Here is a 19281-nt window from a genome sequence, read left to right as displayed (position 1 = left end):
GGAGAGGCCACGGCAGGGAGAGGCCCGCCCACCGAAAAAAGAAAAAAAAAAAAAAAAAAAAAAAAAAGTGGTGGGGATATGTCAAAAGGACACAGATGTCAGCTTGAAGGGGATCCTACTGGCCAAATGTAGGATCATTCAAGCAACAAAACAAATAATGACAGTAATGGGTTACAGCCAACTGGATGAAACAGGAATCTCTGCATCCAATGGGACAGAAAGCACAGCTCTTCCACACAGTAGAATGCCAAACTACTAAAAACAAGCAGGCAACGATGGAGTCATAAAATCGCCATTTAGCAGCCACCAGAGTGCTGGCTGGTTCAGGTGGGAATTGTTAATGGAAGCTAAGGCTGATGTATGGGGGTTTGAGAAGTACCGGGTTACTGACACAATCCCGGAATATCTCCCCACAAAACTGATACAATCGCTTCCAACGGGGTGAATGCCGACTTTACGGTGGGGAGGCATGGCAGAGCCCCAGACGACTGGGGAGCAAACGGGATGTCCCCACCCTGTGGTCGCGGGACGTTCCGGGCCAGCGAAGAGCTCAGCGGCACTTCCGGGGCAGTTCTGACAAGAACGCAGGGCCCCCCAGGCTGGTCACGGGCACCGTCAGAGGGCTCCACGCTCAGGGTCTCCCGGGACAAGGAAGACAAAGCAGGACTGGGGACCTCTCCAGACTGGGGGAGGTCAAAGGGCTGGCAATTCTTGTGCGTGCTCCTGATGGAGTCCTGGGTCAGAGGGGAAAAGGAGCTTGTTGGGACAACTGAGTGAGGTCTGTGGGTTGGACAGTAATGGGTCAAAGTCCTCGTCTGGGGCTCTGAATGGTGGTTAAACAGCAGAGTGTTCCCGTTTTGGAGAAATACACGTTGTAGTATTTAGGGGTCATATAGCATCATACCTGTAGTTTGCTTTCAAATGTTTCAGAAAAGGGGAGGGGAGAGAGAGAGGGAGAGAAGGCGGCGGGGCGGGGGGGAGTGAGAAAGAGAGAGCGACAGAGGAGTAGAGAGAGGTGGGGAAGGAGGGAGGAAAGGCGCTGGAGCTAATGCAGCGAAACGTCACCAGCTGAGGAACCTGGATGTTGCAGGGGATAAAGGTACCCACAACTTTTCAGTAAGTTTGAAATCATTAAAAAAGTAAACTGAAAATAAATTTGTTCCAAAAAAAGCATTAGAGGAGAAAGGAAACCAGCAGTCTCTGCTGGAGACGTAAAGCTGTGTCCTGACCTCGCGTCTGAATGGCTGACTCACAAGAAGCATGAACAGGCTGCAGGGAGCGAGCCGACTGCTGGCCTTGGCCACCCGGCCTGGGAAGGTGCCGCGGAGAGAACCAGAGCCCCGAGAGGGGAGGTCAGCAGAGGTGGCAGGCGGGGCGGGCTCACCCAGATGTGCTGCAGGTCCTTGCTGTTGACGGGGTAGACGATGCAGTTGGTGCCAATGAGCTTCACGGCGCAGTCGATGTTCACGTCGATCACCGTGCCACACTGGCTGTCCTGCGGGGGAGAAGGCATCCAGGTCCTGGCAGGCGCCCCGAGGGGCCACCCGGCAGACTCGGCCAGGACCTGCCCCAGGCCACCCCCGCTCCCAACCCTGCCCCACCGAGTGGGACGCGGGACTCACAGTGGAGCGCATGTGCCGGACCACATCCCGGGGCACCACGGAGCGGTCCTCTAGTTTCAACTGGAACAGAGAGCACAGGTGTCAGAGCACGGCCCCCAAAATCACTACAGGATACAGTCTTCTCCCTACCTCTTAGTGAAGCGTAGCATACGTATGGCTAAGCGCACAAACCCTAAGCCCAGAGCTCGGCTTTGCCAAATCCCACGCGCCCCCTCCAACAGCACCCAGATCAGGAGACAGCACGCCAGGTGCGACTTCCCACACCAAAGGCAAACACCATGCTCACCAGCGGTAACTCTGATCACGCTGAAAAGTGTGGCTAAATGACAGATCACGTAAGGCCTCATTTAAATTAAAGATTTAACGGCCCGTTTTGCAGAGAGCAAAATCGTTTGCCGTGAGCGGAATCCTTTGTCCAGCTTCTGCCTGCCCTGCACCCCTGCTGCCGAGTGCTGAGGAGGGTGGGCTGGTAGAGGAGCGTGACACTGGGCCAAGGGTCACCCTGAAGCCGCTATCAGCCTCACCACCTTCTAATCTGGGCCATCCTGCCCGGCCGGTCACAGCCTGCTCCTTATCTACTGCCCCGCAGAGGACTGGGAGCTGCTGAGTAACCAACTCTCAGGACGCTGGCTTCTGGAGCCTGGCCAACTGCACAGCAAGCACTGACCCATCCCTCCACGACAAACCCCCTCCCCCTGCCGGGCACCGGATGCCCCACAACAGCCCAGGCGGGAGACACTTCTCCACCGGGCCAGTGCATCTTCCTTGCTGGTTCCCCAAACCTGGGGCCGCTCCTCTGTGGTTCTTCACTGAGTCCTGGGAACCGGTGCATCTCTGTGACTGCCCACCTCCCTGGCTCAGGCACCTCCAAGACCCCAAACTAGGGGGATGGAAGAGCTGTTCACTCAAACACCCAACCGAACACTCAAGATCATTCCACCGCAGAACATGGGGCCTGGAACGGTGACCTCATGAGAGAAGAACTGAGAAGGGAGACACGCGCTTAAGGGCACCGAAATCCTGGCAACGACTAAAGCAAACCCTGCTATTAGTGGGATGTGACTTTAAAAAAAAGTAAAGGGGAAGCAATGGGCCCGCCATCAACAGGTGACAGAGATGCTCCTACAGGGACACAAGCCCGTGTTCCAGAAGAGAGGAAGCCCCGGTGTTACCGGACACTCACCTTCGCTGGCGCTGCAGCCTTGCAAAGCAGCCTCGCGAAGCGCTCGTGTAAACGGTGGGGTGAGTGGCTCAGAGGATTAACGAGGCAGTGAAAGTGCAGACGGCCACCAGGCGCCTGGCCCACAGTAAGGGCTCAGCCAACGCTAAGCGCTGTGATCACTCCGCCTGCCTCCGCTGCCCCCTAGGCGCAGGCTGCAGACCCTGAGCTCGGGATCCAAGGTCCCAGGAGGCTGCAAGGGGCCACGTGGAACTCTGCTAAGGGTGTGCTGGGGTGACACTGCCATTTTCTAATTCAAAGAACCTCCCATCCTGTAACCCTCTGGGCCCAAATCCCTGGGTGGGACATGGTATTTTCAGTGCTGTCCCACCCTATCTCAAACCTCTGCTCCCATTTTAGACTTCAAAAAGCCACAACTGCAGGTCTTTCCAAGTTGCCAAAGAAACCACAAGTTGTAGGGAGGGGAAATCCACTGGGAGAGGGACAGTGCTGCATGGGGCGGGAGGTGACGCCATGCCTGGAGCAGCTGCGGCTGCCTTGTGGGCTCAGGGACCCTGAGGAGAGGCTCAACCTCGGCATCTGTGTCAGCCCCGAGAGCGCTGCCAGGAAAGGAAGGGTGTGGCCCAAGCGCAGACCCTAAATCAGCGCGGTCTTTGATGGGACACGGCCCAGCCTCGCTGCCCCCGAGGGGGTATGGGAAACTGAGGCTCCTGCTCTGAGGCCGAAGCAGGAAAAACACAGCCAGTGAAAGCTGGCATCACGGCAAGGACAGGGGTGGGTTTTCTCCTTCCTCCCTCTGTAGAACCTCTGCGAGGCTGTGGGGCAGGCAGGCCCCCGAGTTCCCAGGAGGGGGCCTGGTGAGCCAGCGTATCCCCGGATGTGGCTCTCCTGACCTGCGCTTGGCCTCTTGCCCGAGTCTGACTCCCTTCCACCGTGAAGCTGGGTCTCCAGGCTCTTCTGATCTTGCATGACAACAACAATGACAGTGTATAGCGGAGCGACAGGGAGGACAGAGGGGTGCAGGGGCCGCTATTCTGGCTACATTTCTTTTTTTCCTTTTAATTAATTAATTTATTTATTTTGGCGGCGTTGGGTCTTCGTTGCTGCACGCGGGTTTTCTCTAGTTGCGGCGAGTGGGAGCTACTCTTCATTGCGGTGCGCAGGCTTCTCATTGCGGTGGCTTCTCTTGTTGCGGAGCACGGGGTCTAGGCGCGCGGGCTTCAGTAGTTCTGGCACGTGCAGGAGGGGGCCTGGTGAGCCAGCGTATCCCCGGATGTGGCTCTCCTGACCTGCGCTTGGCCTCTTGCCCGAGTCTGACTCCCTTCCACCGTGAAGCTGGGTCTCCAGGCTCTTCTGATCTTGCATGACAACAACAATGACAGTGTATAGCGGAGCGACAGGGAGGACAGAGGGGTGCAGGGGCCGCTATTCTGGCTACATTTCTTTTTTTCCTTTTAATTAATTAATTTATTTATTTTGGCGGCGTTGGGTCTTCGTTGCTGCACGCGGGTTTTCTCTAGTTGCGGCGAGTGGGAGCTACTCTTCATTGCGGTGCGCAGGCTTCTCATTGCGGTGGCTTCTCTTGTTGCGGAGCACGGGGTCTAGGCGCGCGGGCTTCAGTAGTTCTGGCACGTGGGCTCAGCAGTTGTGGCTCGTGGGCTCTAGAGCGCAGGCTCAGTAGTTGTGGCGCACGGGCTTAGCTGCTCCGCGGCATGTGGGATCGTCCCAGACAGGGATAGAACCCGTGTCCCCTGCATTGGCAGGCGGATTCTTAACCGCTGCACCAGCAGGGAGGACCCTCTGGCTACATTTCCTTTCCTTGGGAATTCCAGAAAATGCGAACAGGACGCCTGGGGGAGTGAGGGTGACTTGCAAGCCTCTCCATGCTCCTTCACAAGTTCCCCTCCCAGGTGCCCGTGTCCCAGCACACTGGGCACTGCTCCTTCCACATCTGCCAGCCGCTCCAGCCGGGCATCTCCCACGGAACAGCGCTCACCCACATCCTCCTCGCCTCTCCCTGTTCCGGGCACGTGCTCCCTGCACCTCGAAGGCTTTCAGAACCCCTGCTCTGGAAGGAACCTCTGCTCCGGAAGCCTCTCCTCACAGCGACAGCACAGCTGGTGTGTATTACACTCCATGCAGTTTTCTAGTACTTCACGTGTTTTAACCTGAGAAATCCTCCAGAACGCCACGAAACAAGCATACTGTCATTGTCTTTACAGATAAGTAAACTGAGACAAAGAGAAAATAAGTCATGTGTTCATGGTCACACAGCTCCTAAGTGGTGCCGCTGGGACTTCAACTCAGGCAGTCTAGCTCGAGTCCATTCGCTGAACCAGAGAAAAAGCTCCTCCCTCCCCAGAGCAGTAGAGATAGGGACAGAGTAAAACACATTTCTGGCAGGTCCACACCCTCTGAAAGACAGTTATTCTTCTCCTGGTTATAAAAGCAACAACTGCTCTATTCACTTCTGGGGCACATGGCAGGCGGCTGTGGTGGCCTCTACCTGCGACGTCATCAGGGCCCTGAGCACCCGCCGAGGCCGCCAGGTGGGAGACACCACGGGGTCTCAGCAGTTTGCCCTCCTCTGCTCCTATCACCCTTGAGAGATCAAGCACCCAGATCACAGGCACCAGACACTGGAGGCTAACACCAGAGGGCGCCGAGCCTGCTCTAGGAAAACGCCAGATTGTAAAGTGAAACTAAGCCATGAAACAGAGCCACGTTTTTTGTTAGGCGTACCCTGGATGCAGTTTTAAAAAAATTGTTACCAGCGTGGGATCTGAGGTGGAAGGTGGATAGATTTTAACTGTCTTTACTGGTTCTAGAATTCTGAACAACCTCTGAGGTGGTGAACTATTGTTTAACGTTTCTTGAGGGAGAGCTGTAGCTATCAGAGGTTTCTGAATAACAAAAAAAAAAAGCAAGGCAAGAAAGGTAACACACCAAAACGTTAAAGTGTCTGAGTGAAGAGGGGCTACAGGTGGTTTTAAAAACGAACATGCGGGGCTTCCCTGGTGGCGCAGTGGTTGCGCGTCCGCCTGCCGATGCAGGGGAACCGGGTTCGCGCCCCGGTCTGGGAGGACCCCACATGTCGCGCAGCGGCTGGGCCCGTGAGCCATGGCCCCTGAGCCTGCGCGTCCGGAGCCTGTGCTCCGCAACGGGAGAGGCCACGGCAGAGGGAGGCCCGCATACCACAAAAACAAAACAAACAAACAAACAAAAAAAAAACGAACATGCATTACCTTGGAGACTTATAAATTTTTTTTAAATTGACATATAGTTGATTTACAATATTGTGCTAGTTTCAAGAGTATAGCACAGCGATTTGTTTTTGTGGGTTCTTTGCAGATTATATTCCAGTACAGGTGATTACAAGAGATTGGGTATAACTCCCTGTGCTTGGACACTTTTGTGACAGGTCTGAGGGACGTGCCTGGTGGAATCCGAGAACCCACATCCTTTGCTTCCACTGCCTCCTCTGGAAACAGGAGTAGCAAACAACACACCTGCCCCGCATGGCGAGGATTCCTGCACCTGCTCTGGAGGAAGAGAGCCAGGCTTCAGGGAGGACAGGCACTGGTGAGGTAAGTCCCGCTCTGACTCAGCCTCCAATCTAGCGCAGCAGAGAAACAGACAGACAGACAGACAGGCACGCACGTGCGCGCGCGCGCGCACACATACACACGTCAGATGGTGCTGTGTGCCATACAGAAAACCAAGGCACTACCCAGGGCGTGTGGGGGAGAGGCTGGAAACGGGAGGGGAGAAAGAGCAAGTTATTTATTTTAAGAGGGTGATCAGGCCACTCCAAGGTGACATGTGACCAAAGATCTGAGCGTATTAAAGGAGTGAGCTTTCCAAGCAAACAGAAGAGCTGCCCTGACGACCCTGGTGGAGCGTGCCTGGATGTTCGACGACCATCGGAGGCCAGCAGGGCTGCGAGAGCGCAACAAGGAGCAGGAGGCGAGGCCAGGTGTCTCGGGCCTTAGAGAAAGCACCAGGGAAGGACCTGAGGGTCCATCCTGAGTGAGACAGGAGCTCTTGCAGGTCTCTGAGCAGGGGGTCACGTTAAAAGAATCATCTGGCTGTTGGGCAGGGTAGGGTGACCAGGCAGCCCAGTGGTTCTCAACTGGGGGCAACTGTGCCCCCCAGAGGACATCTGTAACGTCTGGAGACACGTCTGGCTGTCACAGCTGGGGGGAGGGGCCCCTGGCGGTTAGAGGCCAGGGATGCTGCTAAACATCCAACAATGCTCAGGACGGGCCCCACGGCAGAGCGAGCCGGCCCAAAGCAGCAGCAGCGCTGAGGCTGAGGAGCCCCGACGCTGTTCCCAGGAGAGTCTGGTGGCGCTGAGGCCAGAGGCGGGAGGAAGGATCACCCTCCACATCCTTTCTGAAGTTTGAGCTACTGAGGTGCTCCCAGTCAGAAAGCAATTCAGTGGCAAAGGGAGGAGTGGGGACATCGCCGGGGGAAGGCGACATGGCAGGGGGGCTGAGCACTTCCGTCCCACCCGTGTTTGAGCGCCAAGGAGCTCTGCCCTGGCCAGGGGGCCCACTCTCTGCCCCCTGCCCCCCGGGCTGCCCGAGGCGCACACGGCTTCCCTGAGCGGCAGCTCTGATGCCTAGCACTGACGGCACAGCAGGAACGACGAGCTGGTCCCGCAGCTCCCGGTCTAGACCCTCATTCCCAAGACTGCTCTCGACTGAACCTAATTCACCATATAAAAACGTTCCAAGGATAGAAAAAGGCAAACTGAGGCTGATCAACTGGTTGAAAATACAAGGAAGCTGAAACAAGAAGTTACTTTAAAGTGGATGTGAACGTCACATCCTGTAGGACTGGGTGGCCCTAAGGGCTGGCCTGCTCAGTGGGGGCTGAGCACCCACCTTAGGAAAAAGAGCAGGCTTCATGCCTGGTCACTAACATCAGTATCCACTAACAGGCCTCCCCGTGTGAGAGGGGAAGACGCAGGAAGTCCAACAACGGGCAACGGAGGGCCATTAAAGGGGCCGGAGCATCTGCGTCAAGGCTGGAAGCCTCCCGCCCACCATCTCCTCTCAAGCTCCGGCAAGGCCAAAACACAGGGGAGGAGAGGCGGGCGGGGGTGAGCGACATGAGCTGTATCAGATCCTCAACTGACAACGGGAGCACCAGCACCCACAGCCTCGGGTCACAAGGACGGGCTGTCTGCCAGTCCCACACCGTGGCCCTGGCAAGTGAGTGGGCGATGGGGGACGGCTTGCTGTGGGCCCCCGGTTTGGGCTGTGTTCAGTGGCCTGAGCCAGGCCCTTCCTGGGGAGGGAGAGGAGAGAGGAGTGGCAGGGCCAGCAGACACACGGGAGATGAGGCTGTTTACCTAGGCCAGGACTCAAAGAACAGATTCCTGAAAGGAATATAATGAGGTGAGACCAGTGCTGGAAATTTCTAAAGGCTTGCTACTTCCCAAGGGGTAAAAAGAATCTGAGAAACACCATCCCTCCCACCTCTCATACAGCTAGAGCTGGGACAGTGGTCAATGGGGGGGTGCGGTGGGGAGACTTCAGGGCCTCCTCACCAGCCCCTCTCACTCCCTCAGCCGAGGTCGCACATGCTGAAGAAGGCCCCAGTCCCGCTGCTCCTGGGTCTACTTGGCTGCAAGCACCCCAGCTCACTGCGGTGGCCACCCAGCTGCACTCCAAGCCGAGTCGGAATGGGGGACATGCTAGTCAATGGCTGAGAAGCCCACCCCCAGCTCAGTCTAGGGGGTGAGAATAGAGGAAGCCATTCAATAGGAACTTTGCTAATCCTAGGACTGAGGTCATCGAAATTTTTTTTAGTGCTTCCTACAGATTCAAGGCTAGAGAAGAATACAAATGTAAAATAAGGAATGCACACAGTCTTTAAGGAATTTAGAAGGATCTGGCATAGAGATGGGTGGGGAAAGGGGAAGGGCAGGCCCAGGGATATTAACTCCCTCCCTTCAACGCAAATACAATTTGGAGGCCAGAGAAGCTAAGATGCCAGATTGGGAAGTTTACCCCACAGTGCCGAGTTCTGAAAAAGCCTTGGAAATCCTAGAATGCAATGCTCCCTAGAGCGGTGTTTTTCCTTCTTTCTTTTTTTTTTTTCTTTTTGCCGTGCCAGTCGGCCAGAGGGATCCCAGTTCCCCAACCAGGGATTGAACCCAGGCCCTCAGCAGTGAAAGTGCAGAGTCCTAGCCACTGGACCATCACGGAATTCCCAAGCAGTGTTTTTCAGACTGAGGGCTGTGACCCATTAGTGGGTTATGAGATCAATTTTAGTGGGTCATGGCCAACACTGGGTGTATCACATACAGGAAGGCTAGGTACTGTTTTTTTGTTTTTTTAATTTATTTTATTTTTGGCTGCATTGGGTCTTCGCTGTTGGGTCTTCGTTGCTGCACGCGGGTTTTCTCCCGTTGCGGCAGGCTACTCTTCGTTGCGGCGCGTGGGCTTCTTACTGCGGTGGCTTCTCTTGTTGCAGAACTCGGGCCCTAGGCGCGCAGGCTTCAGTAGTTGTGGCACGTGGGCTTCAGTAGCTGTGGCTCGCGGGCTCTAGAGCGCAGGCTCAGAAGTTGTGGCGCACAGGCTTAGTGGCTCCGCGGCATGTGGGATCTTCCCGGACCAGGGCTCGAACCCGTGTCCCCTGCATTGGCAGGCGGGTTCCCAACCACTGCGCCAGCAGTGAAGCCCCGAGGTACTGTTCTGAGAACACTTTTCCAGGTGCATATATAACATACATGTGTCCTGGGTCACGATGTATATACTATGTTCTATGGTGGGTCACTTTCAAGAAGTTTGAGAGCCCCACCCTGCCTATCTGCTCTGCTGGCTTCCTCTGGCTAGGGTTTCAGCCAGTTACAAGCGGAGCGAGACACCTCTTCTCGTCAGAAGCTGGTCTAGAGCCCAAAACAAGCAAACAATCAAAAACCCTAGGATCTAAACGTTCACACACAGATACTGTGGGAGTGGGGCCTTTTAACTCTTTCTGACATTACTTAGAATGGCAGTAAGTTGGCCTTCAGAAGAGTGAAACTGCGAGTGGCAGGAAACGGTACTGACTGTGGGTTGGAGCTGGGCTCCTCTTCCAGCTTCCAGTTCTGAATGGATTGGGGGATATGACTGGCCAGTGAGTCTAGCAAATGCCAGTGTAATGACTTTCTCAGAGCAGTTGACCATCATGTGACTGAGTCCCTAAAAATCCAGCCACCAGCAAGCTGCCCACCTGAGGATCGAAGGTTTTACCAGCAAACACAAATGGCCAGAGGGCCTCACATGCCAGGGGGAGGAGGAGAGCTGGAAATGGCTGGGCAGTGGAAGAAAAGACAAACGCTGGTGCCCCTAACTGGAAAATTCTGTCAATCACGTGCTACAGGAACCATTCAACAGAAGCTCTGCTAAAACCAAAGACTGGGGTCAATCAATTCAATAGTTTTTTAGTGTTCTCTATAGATTCAGAATGAGACAAGAATACAAACACATAGGTACGTGTCCTGGCTTTACAGAACTTACATTTAGATGGAGGAGACAAAATGAAAATACCTGAGAACATTTATACAAGTAAATACACTGCCGAGCTGGGTAGAGAGACAAAGATTCCTGTTTCCAAATGGCAGGTGGGGGAAGGCGGGAAGGGCCAGGCTGCAAAGGAAATGTGCATCAGAGATGCAGGCAAGGGATGCCACCCCGCGACCCCTGCAGATGAAAACTGGCCAGGCCTCTATACTCTCGACCCCCAGGGGTAGCCCTGTCCCCAGGGACCCCTCTCTCTGATGGCACACCACAGTCCTGAAGCCTGTAATCATGGCCGGCAATGCAGCATGATTGCATCACTGCTTGGAAACTGCAGCTGCGGCTTGCCAGCTTGCTGAAATGGTCCAGAGGCACAGCCTGCCCAAGGGGACAGAGAACGGGGACTGAGTCCAACTGCCTGCTCAGTGAGGTGGAAGGACCGGGGAGCTGTGCCTGGCACCAGGCCAGCTGGAGCCCAGGCAGCAGAGCTGGGTCTCTGCAGATGCTGCAGTGTTTGGGGTGCAGCATATGCGTTCCAGTGGCAAGAGCTGGCATGGAGAAAGAACCCAGCACTACACCCAGTGTCTTGGCCCCGGGCTTATCAACCTGGCTCTAAAAAGGACAAAACAGCCCAGGACTCCCGGATTAGAAAGGAGGGTACAGACAGGCAGCTTTAGACTGAGAAGGCCTCCCTCCTCAAGAGGTATGACTAAAAGGTAGAAAAGTAAACAGCATGACTTCCTGTCTGTTCTCATGGCCGGGCTGCTGGGCATCCATCCCCGGGAGTAAGCAGAGAGCAAGTCCACAGTCCAGGTGCAGACAGAGCCCAACACTGCCTTAAAGACCCCCACCCTAACCCCCACGTGTCTGATGTCAGGTGACTTCACAGAACGATGACCCAGGCTGGTAATCCCATGAACAGACCTTTATGGAGTCCGTGCTGTGCAGGGAAAAGCCCCACGTGGAGGTACTGCTGTGGTAGCTCTCATTCCACAGAGGAGGCTGGAGGCTCAGAGAGGTAAGTGACCTGCCCCAGGCCACCTGGCGCCAGGATTCCAGAGCCCTGGATCTGCTAGTGTCCGTCCTCATTTGGCGTGCGTGGCCCTCTGCACGGCCCTTTCTACCCCTGGGGCATGGTCCTGGATCTCGCTGAAAATGCAGACTCCCAGGCCCCAGCCCAGCTGCCTTAGAATCCACAGGTTAACAAGGTCTCCAGGTGACCCACGTGCACATCACCTGTCCTCACGTAACAGTGGCTCTTAACAGAGGGGCATCAAGATGGAAGGAGGGCCCCACCCCAGGCTCACTGCCCAGTCCCCAGGATGGTAATCTGAAAACAGGCATTCTGAAAAAGTTCCTGAAGTGATTTTGATACATATCTCCAAATCCTGGTTATTCTGACTGGCATTTTAAAGGCAGTAAGGGAGGAGGAGAAATAGCTAAAAGGGACTATATGTGAGTCCAGTGGGGCAGGTCAAGCCCACTCTCAACTATAAGGGACCCCATGAGGAAGAAACAAAGCCTCCCTGAACCCGCACCAACCTCTGCTTGTTTCTCAAACACCTGTGGTTACTATTTCAAGGCATGAAATGGATACCCATCCTAGGGTACAGGGTATCTCTCAGGCACCAACTGGCCTGGCAACTCTGGCACAGACCAAATGGCTCCTGGGGGCCGCTATTACCTCTTGCTTTGACCGTTAAGTCCTAAAAACCTGACTGACCATGAGAAAGCAGAATCCCTGAGGCTGGGAGGAAGCATCCCTCCAGCCCTGGAGGCCCAGTGAGACGAGGCTGCGGCTGGCCATACGGACCAAGAGCCAGGTCCTGCAGAGGCCACGGTGTTGCCACTCCCCGGCTGCATGCGCTAAGTCCTGTCACCTCCCTGGGCATCACCTGGCACGGGCAGCCCTGGGCTGGACAAGCTCTGGGCCCCTCCAGCTCCAGAGCTCATCGCCTGCAACGTCTCCAGAAGCCCTGGAGTCTACCTGCCCAGCACCTGTCCCTGCTGAGGGGCCACGTGGGTATTCCATTGGCAAAGTGAATCCCCACAGACCCCCAAGGGAGGTGGCTGAAAGGAAAAGATGGCGCTGGTGCACACGGCCTGAGAAGGCCCCGGGACAGGAGCACCAGGGCAAAGCCTGGACCAGGCCCCTGACAGTTTCTCTCCCCAAGAACTTAGAGCTCAGCTGGAGAGAACAAATACACAAAATAACGTCTACAAAGACAGAAACAAGATGCAAAAATTAACGTACAGGGCTTCCCTGGTGGTGCAGTGGTTAAGAATCCGCCTGCCAATGCAAGGGACACGGGTTCGAGCCCTGGTCTGGAAAGATCCCACATGCCGCAGAGCAGCTAAGCCCGCGTGCCACAACTACTGAAGCCTGCGCACCTAGAGCCCGTGCTCTGCAACAAGAGAAGCCACCGCAATGAGAAGCCTGCGCACCGCAATGAAGAGTAGGCCCTGCACGCCGCAACCAGAGAAAGCCCGCGCACAGCAACGAAGACCCAATGCAGCCAAAAATAAAAACAAATAAATAAATAAATGTATTTTTAAAAAAATTAACGCACAGGTGCCTCTTGAGTTAGATGCCATTACTAAAAAGTCTTTTACAAATTGAAAGGATTTTAGAATCGGGGAGCTATTTCAAGAAAACCCACAGGAAATCTTATAGTATGCAAATTACCACCTTCTTGTTTACATGGTCAAAATTCTCCTCCCCTCTCAATGACAGCAGACACAGCCACCTCAGTGATGAGCAGATACAGCCAAGAGAGAACCAGAGCGAGTGGGAGAGGGTGTGCTCAGCTGGATGGCAGGGTGCCGCTAAGGTGCCTGCCTGGAGGAGGTGGCACCGCAGGGGCCAGGGGGCCAGCAGGAGGTGCTCTCAGGCCCGGGTGAGCGCGGAGGGAGGGAAGGGTAAGGAGTGTCCGAGCGCCTCACAGACCTCGTCCGGTCCTCACAGCCCCCTCAGGAGGAAGGTCCTGGAAACGATGTGCCGGGGGTGGGCACAGGGCTGGCACGCACCAAGTGAGCCTCTCCCCAGTCCGCCTCCTGGCACCAGGCCAGCCCCGCTGCCCCACGGCGCCCCTGAGCCGTCTGGGGAGAGGGGTTGACCAGTGAACAGACACCAGCATGCAAGACCCTGGCCTGATTCTCTTTTCTGTACGATTAAGCATGAAACTTCATTCCTTCCTTCCTTCCTCCGGGCTCCTCTAGGTCCGACGTAGAAGGACTTCTCAGCCAGAATTCATATTATCACAAATCTGAAGGAGGACACACTTCCTGAAAGTGAGAGATCAAAATGTATTTGAACTATTGGACGCCCACCTCTAGACACCAAGCCCTAAAATCAGCAACTGCAAGGTAGCGTTTTGGCCGACACACACCACTATGTTTGGTCTTGAAGGGCAACTGATGGAAACCACCCGATGGCCCCATAAAAACAGAGTGGAGAAGTCTAGATATGAAACTCATCAGTGTTGAAACAGCAAAAGATTATGAAGAAAAACGGAGGCAGCCTCGACAGGCCCCTTGGGAGGAGGACTAGGTTTTAAGGCAACTAACAGAACCCTCAGAACTCTTTCAAAAATACACATTCCTGATTTTTTTTTTTTAACCCCAAACCTACTGAACGAATCTCTGGGTGAAGCCAGGAATCTATTTCTTAACATTCGCTGGGCGAGTCAGATAACCAGCCTGGTTAAAATAGCTCTACTTCAACCAGTATGCTTCCTTTTCTTCTAAAACAAAACAGGACTACTAGGGACATTTGTGGGGTTTTTGGGGGGTTTTTTTGTTTTAATTTTATTTATTCATTTTTGGCTGTGTTTGGTCTTCATTGCTGCATGAGGGCTTTCTCTAGTTGCGGAGAGCGGGGGCTGCTCTTCGTTGCGGTGCGCGGGCTTCTCGTTGCGTGGCTTCTCTTGTTGCGGAGCACGGGCTCTAGGTGCACAGGCTTCAGTAGTTGTGGCATGCGGGCTCTAGAGTGCAGGCTCAGTAGTTGTGGCACACGGGCTTAGTTACTCCACGGCATGTGGGATCTTCCCGGACCCGGGCTCAAACCCGTGTCCCCTGCATTGGCAGGCGGATTCTTAACCACTGTGCCACAAGGGAAGCCCCGGGACATTTGTTTTTAATTTTTTAAAAATTTAAAGATAAAAATCTGGGGATCAAGATGCAAAAGCAAGGTGGATTAAAATAATTAACAAAGTGAGGTTCAGCTCATACCCGGCCCTCAGTATCCCTGACACACTCCTCCTGCGGTTCAGCCCTTGAACAGACACACAGGCCCCAGGTCCTCTAAACGATGTGGCCCCAACTCTGACCTCTGCTCAGGTGGTCCAGACCCTGGTCTAGGTCAGCTTCCAGACAGACACCAAGAACAAAGCTCCAGACGCTGCTGACCAAGAGCCCTGTGACCTGACCCAGGCCAGCTGCTGCCTAGGTGGCAAAGAGCAGAACCTGCCAGTACACATCTCTGGACACTTGGGGGACGTGGTTTTCCCACCATAAAGACCTCCAGGCAGGAAGGCAGCTCCTAGGCCCATGCTGCGGCCACAAGAACGTGATTTTTAGAGCTGGGTTACTGGATGGGACAGAGCTGGTGCATCAAATGTGGCTCTTCTCGCCTGTAAGAACTCTGAGTCTGAGAAAAAACTGCCCTGGCAGGAAGGCAAGTCACTGCCTGATACAAATCCTCCAAGATGACCACGAGGACCTCGGCTCACAGACACTCCCGCTCCCTTTTCTTTACCTTCCTCTCTTCAAACCCACAGAAAAATGACATCATCTTCAAAATGATGTCATCTCTGGTCAGCAGAGAGCTAGGGACTCATTCCCGCAGTGGCTCATGACACCAAGCCCTATCTCCACCCAGAACATCTGCGGCTCCTGCGGTCCACGCTCCCAAACTGAAAATCAGCTGCTAATCAATAGCCACACTCTCTGCAAAATGCACCCTACCTTCCGAAGCAGACTCAGACTGAAAGGGATTCACTCAGCACTGCTATTTTTAAAAATGCAAATATGGGAGGAAAAGACAGTAAAAATAACACACCAGACCCCTGGTCCAAGGCCGAGTCCTTCCTCAGGGGTCAGGTTCTCAGTGAGGTGGGGTGTGGGAGCAGGATGGCTCATCTCCCTATGCAGTTTTGTTTTCATCATACCTGTGGGCTCAGAGCCCCCACCCCACCCATTCCCTGAGCCACCCCCAGGCAGGTAAGGGGGATCCACACCAGAGGGGCAGGAGCTTTCACGACCCTCCTCAGAATGACTGTGTCAGAACAATGCTGGTCCTCTGCTTTCCTCAATTCCAAAACTACATCTTTCCAAGACAAACTGGGGTGGGTGCTGCAAACATCCCCTGCCCGCCCGCCACCCCGGAAGCAGGAGCTTGATGAAGGCACAGGAAGCCAAGGAGGAAGAGACACAGACCCCTGGGATGGAAAGCGAGCCAGGGTCTCGCATCACTGAGCGATGGTCTTAACAGCCAGCTGGTCCCAAATTGCTGACAGCCTTCTGGATCTGCCTGATCGCCACTGTCGAAGCCACAGCCACTGAAAGCCACAGACAGGCTGGCCCCGCCACACCCCAGGGCCAACCTCGACAGTCACGTCTTCCTTTTCTCAGTTACCCCATGTCACTAGAATTAGGTCAGGAAAGGATCAGGTAGCCGGCCTTCTGAGCAAAGATTTCTAACAAAATGAAGCACAAATACTTAGCAGTCCGCTTCTGGGCTGAGTCGTGGTAACTGGCATGGCTGGGAAAGTGGAAAGGACTCACCACCACCCACTGGAGAGAGGTGAGGAGGAAACACCTACTGGCACTGTAGACTCAGCTCGGGCCTGCATGGTCACAACCTCTCCAAAGACTGAAACGCCAGCGTCATTGTCATCTAAGCCACCAGAGCATGGAAGGTGACTATTTTCTGCTCTCCTAAGGATGGTAGTAATCAGCACCACTGAGATACACTAACGCATTACAACGGACGCACTAGGGTGTCAGCACCGCTGCTTGAGAAGGGCTGGAGGCTTGCCAGGGGTATGCAGTACACCTTTTTTTTTTTCTTTTTAAAATTTATTTTATTTATATATTTTTGGCTGTGTTGGGCCTTCGTTGCTGCGCGCGGGCTTTTTCCTGTTGCGGCGAGCGGGGGCTACTCTTCCTTGTGGTGCACAGGCTTCTCATTGCTTATTTATTTATTTTTGGCCGCATTGGGTCTTCATTGCTGTGCACGGGCTTTCTTCAGTTGCGGCGAGCAGGGGCTACTCTTCGTTGCGGTGCACAGGCTCCTCATTGCGGTGGCTTCTCTTGTTGCAGAGCACGGGCTCTAGGCGCGCGGGCTCAGTAGTTGTGGCTCGCAGGCTCAGTAGTGGTGGCCTGCGGGCTCTAGAGCACAGGCTCAGTAGTTGTGGCACACGAGCTTAGTTGCTCCGCACCATGTGGGATCTTCCCAGACCAGGTCTTGAACCCGTGTCCCCTGCATTGGCAGGCGGATTCTTAACCATCGCGTCACCAGGGAAGCCCGAAGTACACCTTTTACTATAAACATCTCAGCCTTCCTATCTCTCCTACCTGGGCTGTCCCTATTTCTCTAATCCCTGGGGCCTCAGAGCTGGCCAACAGGCTGCTGGACCAGAAATCTAAAGAAGAACCAGAAGACAACCCCAGACTGGCATATCTGAAGAATCCTTCCCACCTCCCGCAGGTGTATCCAGACACCCTCAAGGACTCTGCTGTGGTCCATCCTTCAAGGTCCAACCAAGCCACATGAAGGTGACAGCAGGCCTGTGGAGATGGTTTTGAGATCTAAGCCCCAGCACATATGTGGCATGTGGTAAGTAATGGAAATGGTAGTTCTCTTGCCCTCCCACGCCCACCCTGCTTACGCTCTCCCAGCAATTTCAGAGTTTTCTTCACCCATCAGTAGTCTGAACTACCCTGAAATGGCAAGTAATATACGAAGCTGTGAAATGAACCACACAGGGAGAGGGCATGACAGAAGGTGTTTAACGTGAAACTGGCTTTCCTCAGGCCTGGGCTTCAGACCCGCCTCTCCTCTCTCAGGGGCTCGGCAGGGACAGAGCCCTCCCTGTAGGAAGTCTGTGTTTGCTTCCTTTGACATCTGCCATATACTGCTCACTCGATCGACAGTGGATCATCCATCCATCCACCCACTCATTCAACAATCTACATACCTACCAGGACACCAAACGCTGTGCCTGGTGCTAGCAAAACACCAGGCCATGAGGAAGCAAGAGAAGGGTGGGGGGGCGGAAGTGCAGCAAGCAGTCACACACGAGGAGCCGCCACGGCAACAATCGCGGCCTTTACGTTTGCCCAAACAGCTGATTCAAGCCTCTGTTCAGACGGCACCCTCTCAGGAAGCCCTTCTCTGACCGCCTGCCCAGGGCTGCTGCTCCCTGGTCACCGGCCCTGCCCGGCACGGGGTGGCCCCAGCACAGCGCCCGGGAAACAGACAGCACTCAAACGCGTCCCCCAGGGCGGAGGCTGCAGGGGGACCCGCGGGAACGGGGACAGGCGGCCGAAAGCAGTGGTCAGCAACGCCCACGCTGGAGGACAACTGGCCACCCAGGAAGCAGGGACCAGAGAGGCTGGCAGGAGGAGAAAGGAAGAGGCAGGTGGAGGGGACGCGGGCTGGGCAAGGGCCTCTTTTTGAGACTTTAAAGTTAGGTGTGGCGGCGGCTGCTGAGAGGCAGTCTGGAGAGTCCAGGCTGCGAGGTACCCAGGGAGGTGCCTCCAGCCCGGACGTGCGAGAGCCAGAGCCTGGCAGCTCCACGAGGCTGGTGTCCCACGGGCACCCTGGAGCCCGGCCGCCGGGCCACCCCCGCCGCCCTCTCCGGGCGCAGGCAGGCCGCAGGGCCCGGCTTCTGCTCCCACTGCGCCCGTCTCCCTTCAGCCCCAAACGTCATGAGCAGCCAGTTCCAGCAAGAGACCCTCATCTGGCAGCCACCTCCGCATATGTGAGCTGCTCCCCCAAGCAGACCACCCGCGGCTCAAGGGCAGGGTCCCATCACACACAAGTCTGTGCACACGGACTGCAGTCATCGGCCTGGCCCAGAGGCTCAGCTCCCCTCCCCTCCCCACCCCCGGCGGCCCCCCGACTAAAATGACGGTTCCGGGGGTGACCAATGTCCACAGGCGCAGACACCACTAGTGGTGGTGGTCAGGGCCCGCAGGCCAGTGCCTCTTCCAGGGTCTTGGAGGAGTGGGATGGAGACCCACCAGCAGGCTGGAGGATGGGGAGACGCCTGCCCTTCCCTACGTGTTATCACCCTGATATGCTTCCTTCATTTCAAGCTTTAACACAGCTTTCAGACTAGGCTTACACAACGGTGGCTTTTATGAAAACTGAGTCTTTTTTGGAAGGGGTGGGAAGCGGGAAGAGAAGCAAGGAAAAGGGCAAAGGGCGTGCGGGGTGTGGGGGTGTGTGTGTGTGTGTGTGTGTGTGCGCGTGAGTGCGTGCGTGTAAGGGGTGTGTGTGGGGGGGGGGTATGTGTGTGTGTGGAGTGGAAAAACCCAATGATTCTACAGACCTTTCCTGATTCTCAGAAGACTTATATAAAAAATAGGATAATGAAAGGAATGGGAGGAAGGGGATTACCAATAGCTTCGAAACACAAATCAATCCCAGCACCCTTAAAAAAAACCTTTGGGCTTCCCTGGTGGCGCAGTGGTTGAGAGTCCGCCTGCCGATGCAGGGGACACGGGTTCGTGCCCCGGTCCGGGAGGATCCCACATGCCGCGGAGCGGCTGGGCCCGTGAGCCGTGGCCGCTGAGCCTGTGCGTCCGGAGCCTGTGCTCCGCAACGGGAGAGGCCGCAACAGTGAGAGGCCCGCATACAGCAAAAAAAAAAAAAAAGAATCGCCTGCCAATGCAGGGGATTGGCAGGGACACGGGTTCGAGCCCTGGTCTGGGAAGATCCCACATGCCGTGGAGCAAC

At 55.2% G+C, this 19281-nt stretch overlaps 1 protein-coding gene across 1 annotated transcript in view; it reads right to left on the bottom strand.

Moving 5' to 3' along the window:
- The window catches only part of UBE2O (ubiquitin conjugating enzyme E2 O), a 59106-nt gene that overhangs the window by 12311 nt on the left and 27514 nt on the right, over nt 1-19281 (bottom strand). The window contains exons 2-3 of the mRNA XM_024130132.3: nt 1623-1682; nt 1385-1495 (exon numbers count right to left, since the gene is read on the bottom strand). Of these exons, the coding sequence (XP_023985900.1) occupies nt 1385-1495; nt 1623-1682 (171 nt within the window). The remainder of the gene's footprint in view (nt 1-1384; nt 1496-1622; nt 1683-19281) is intronic.

The sequence above is a fragment of the Physeter macrocephalus genome, unplaced genomic scaffold (assembly GCF_002837175.3).
Source record: "Physeter macrocephalus isolate SW-GA unplaced genomic scaffold, ASM283717v5 random_107, whole genome shotgun sequence".
Lineage (NCBI taxonomy): Eukaryota > Metazoa > Chordata > Mammalia > Artiodactyla > Physeteridae > Physeter > Physeter macrocephalus.
This window is presented reverse-complemented; position numbering and strand designations above follow the sequence as displayed.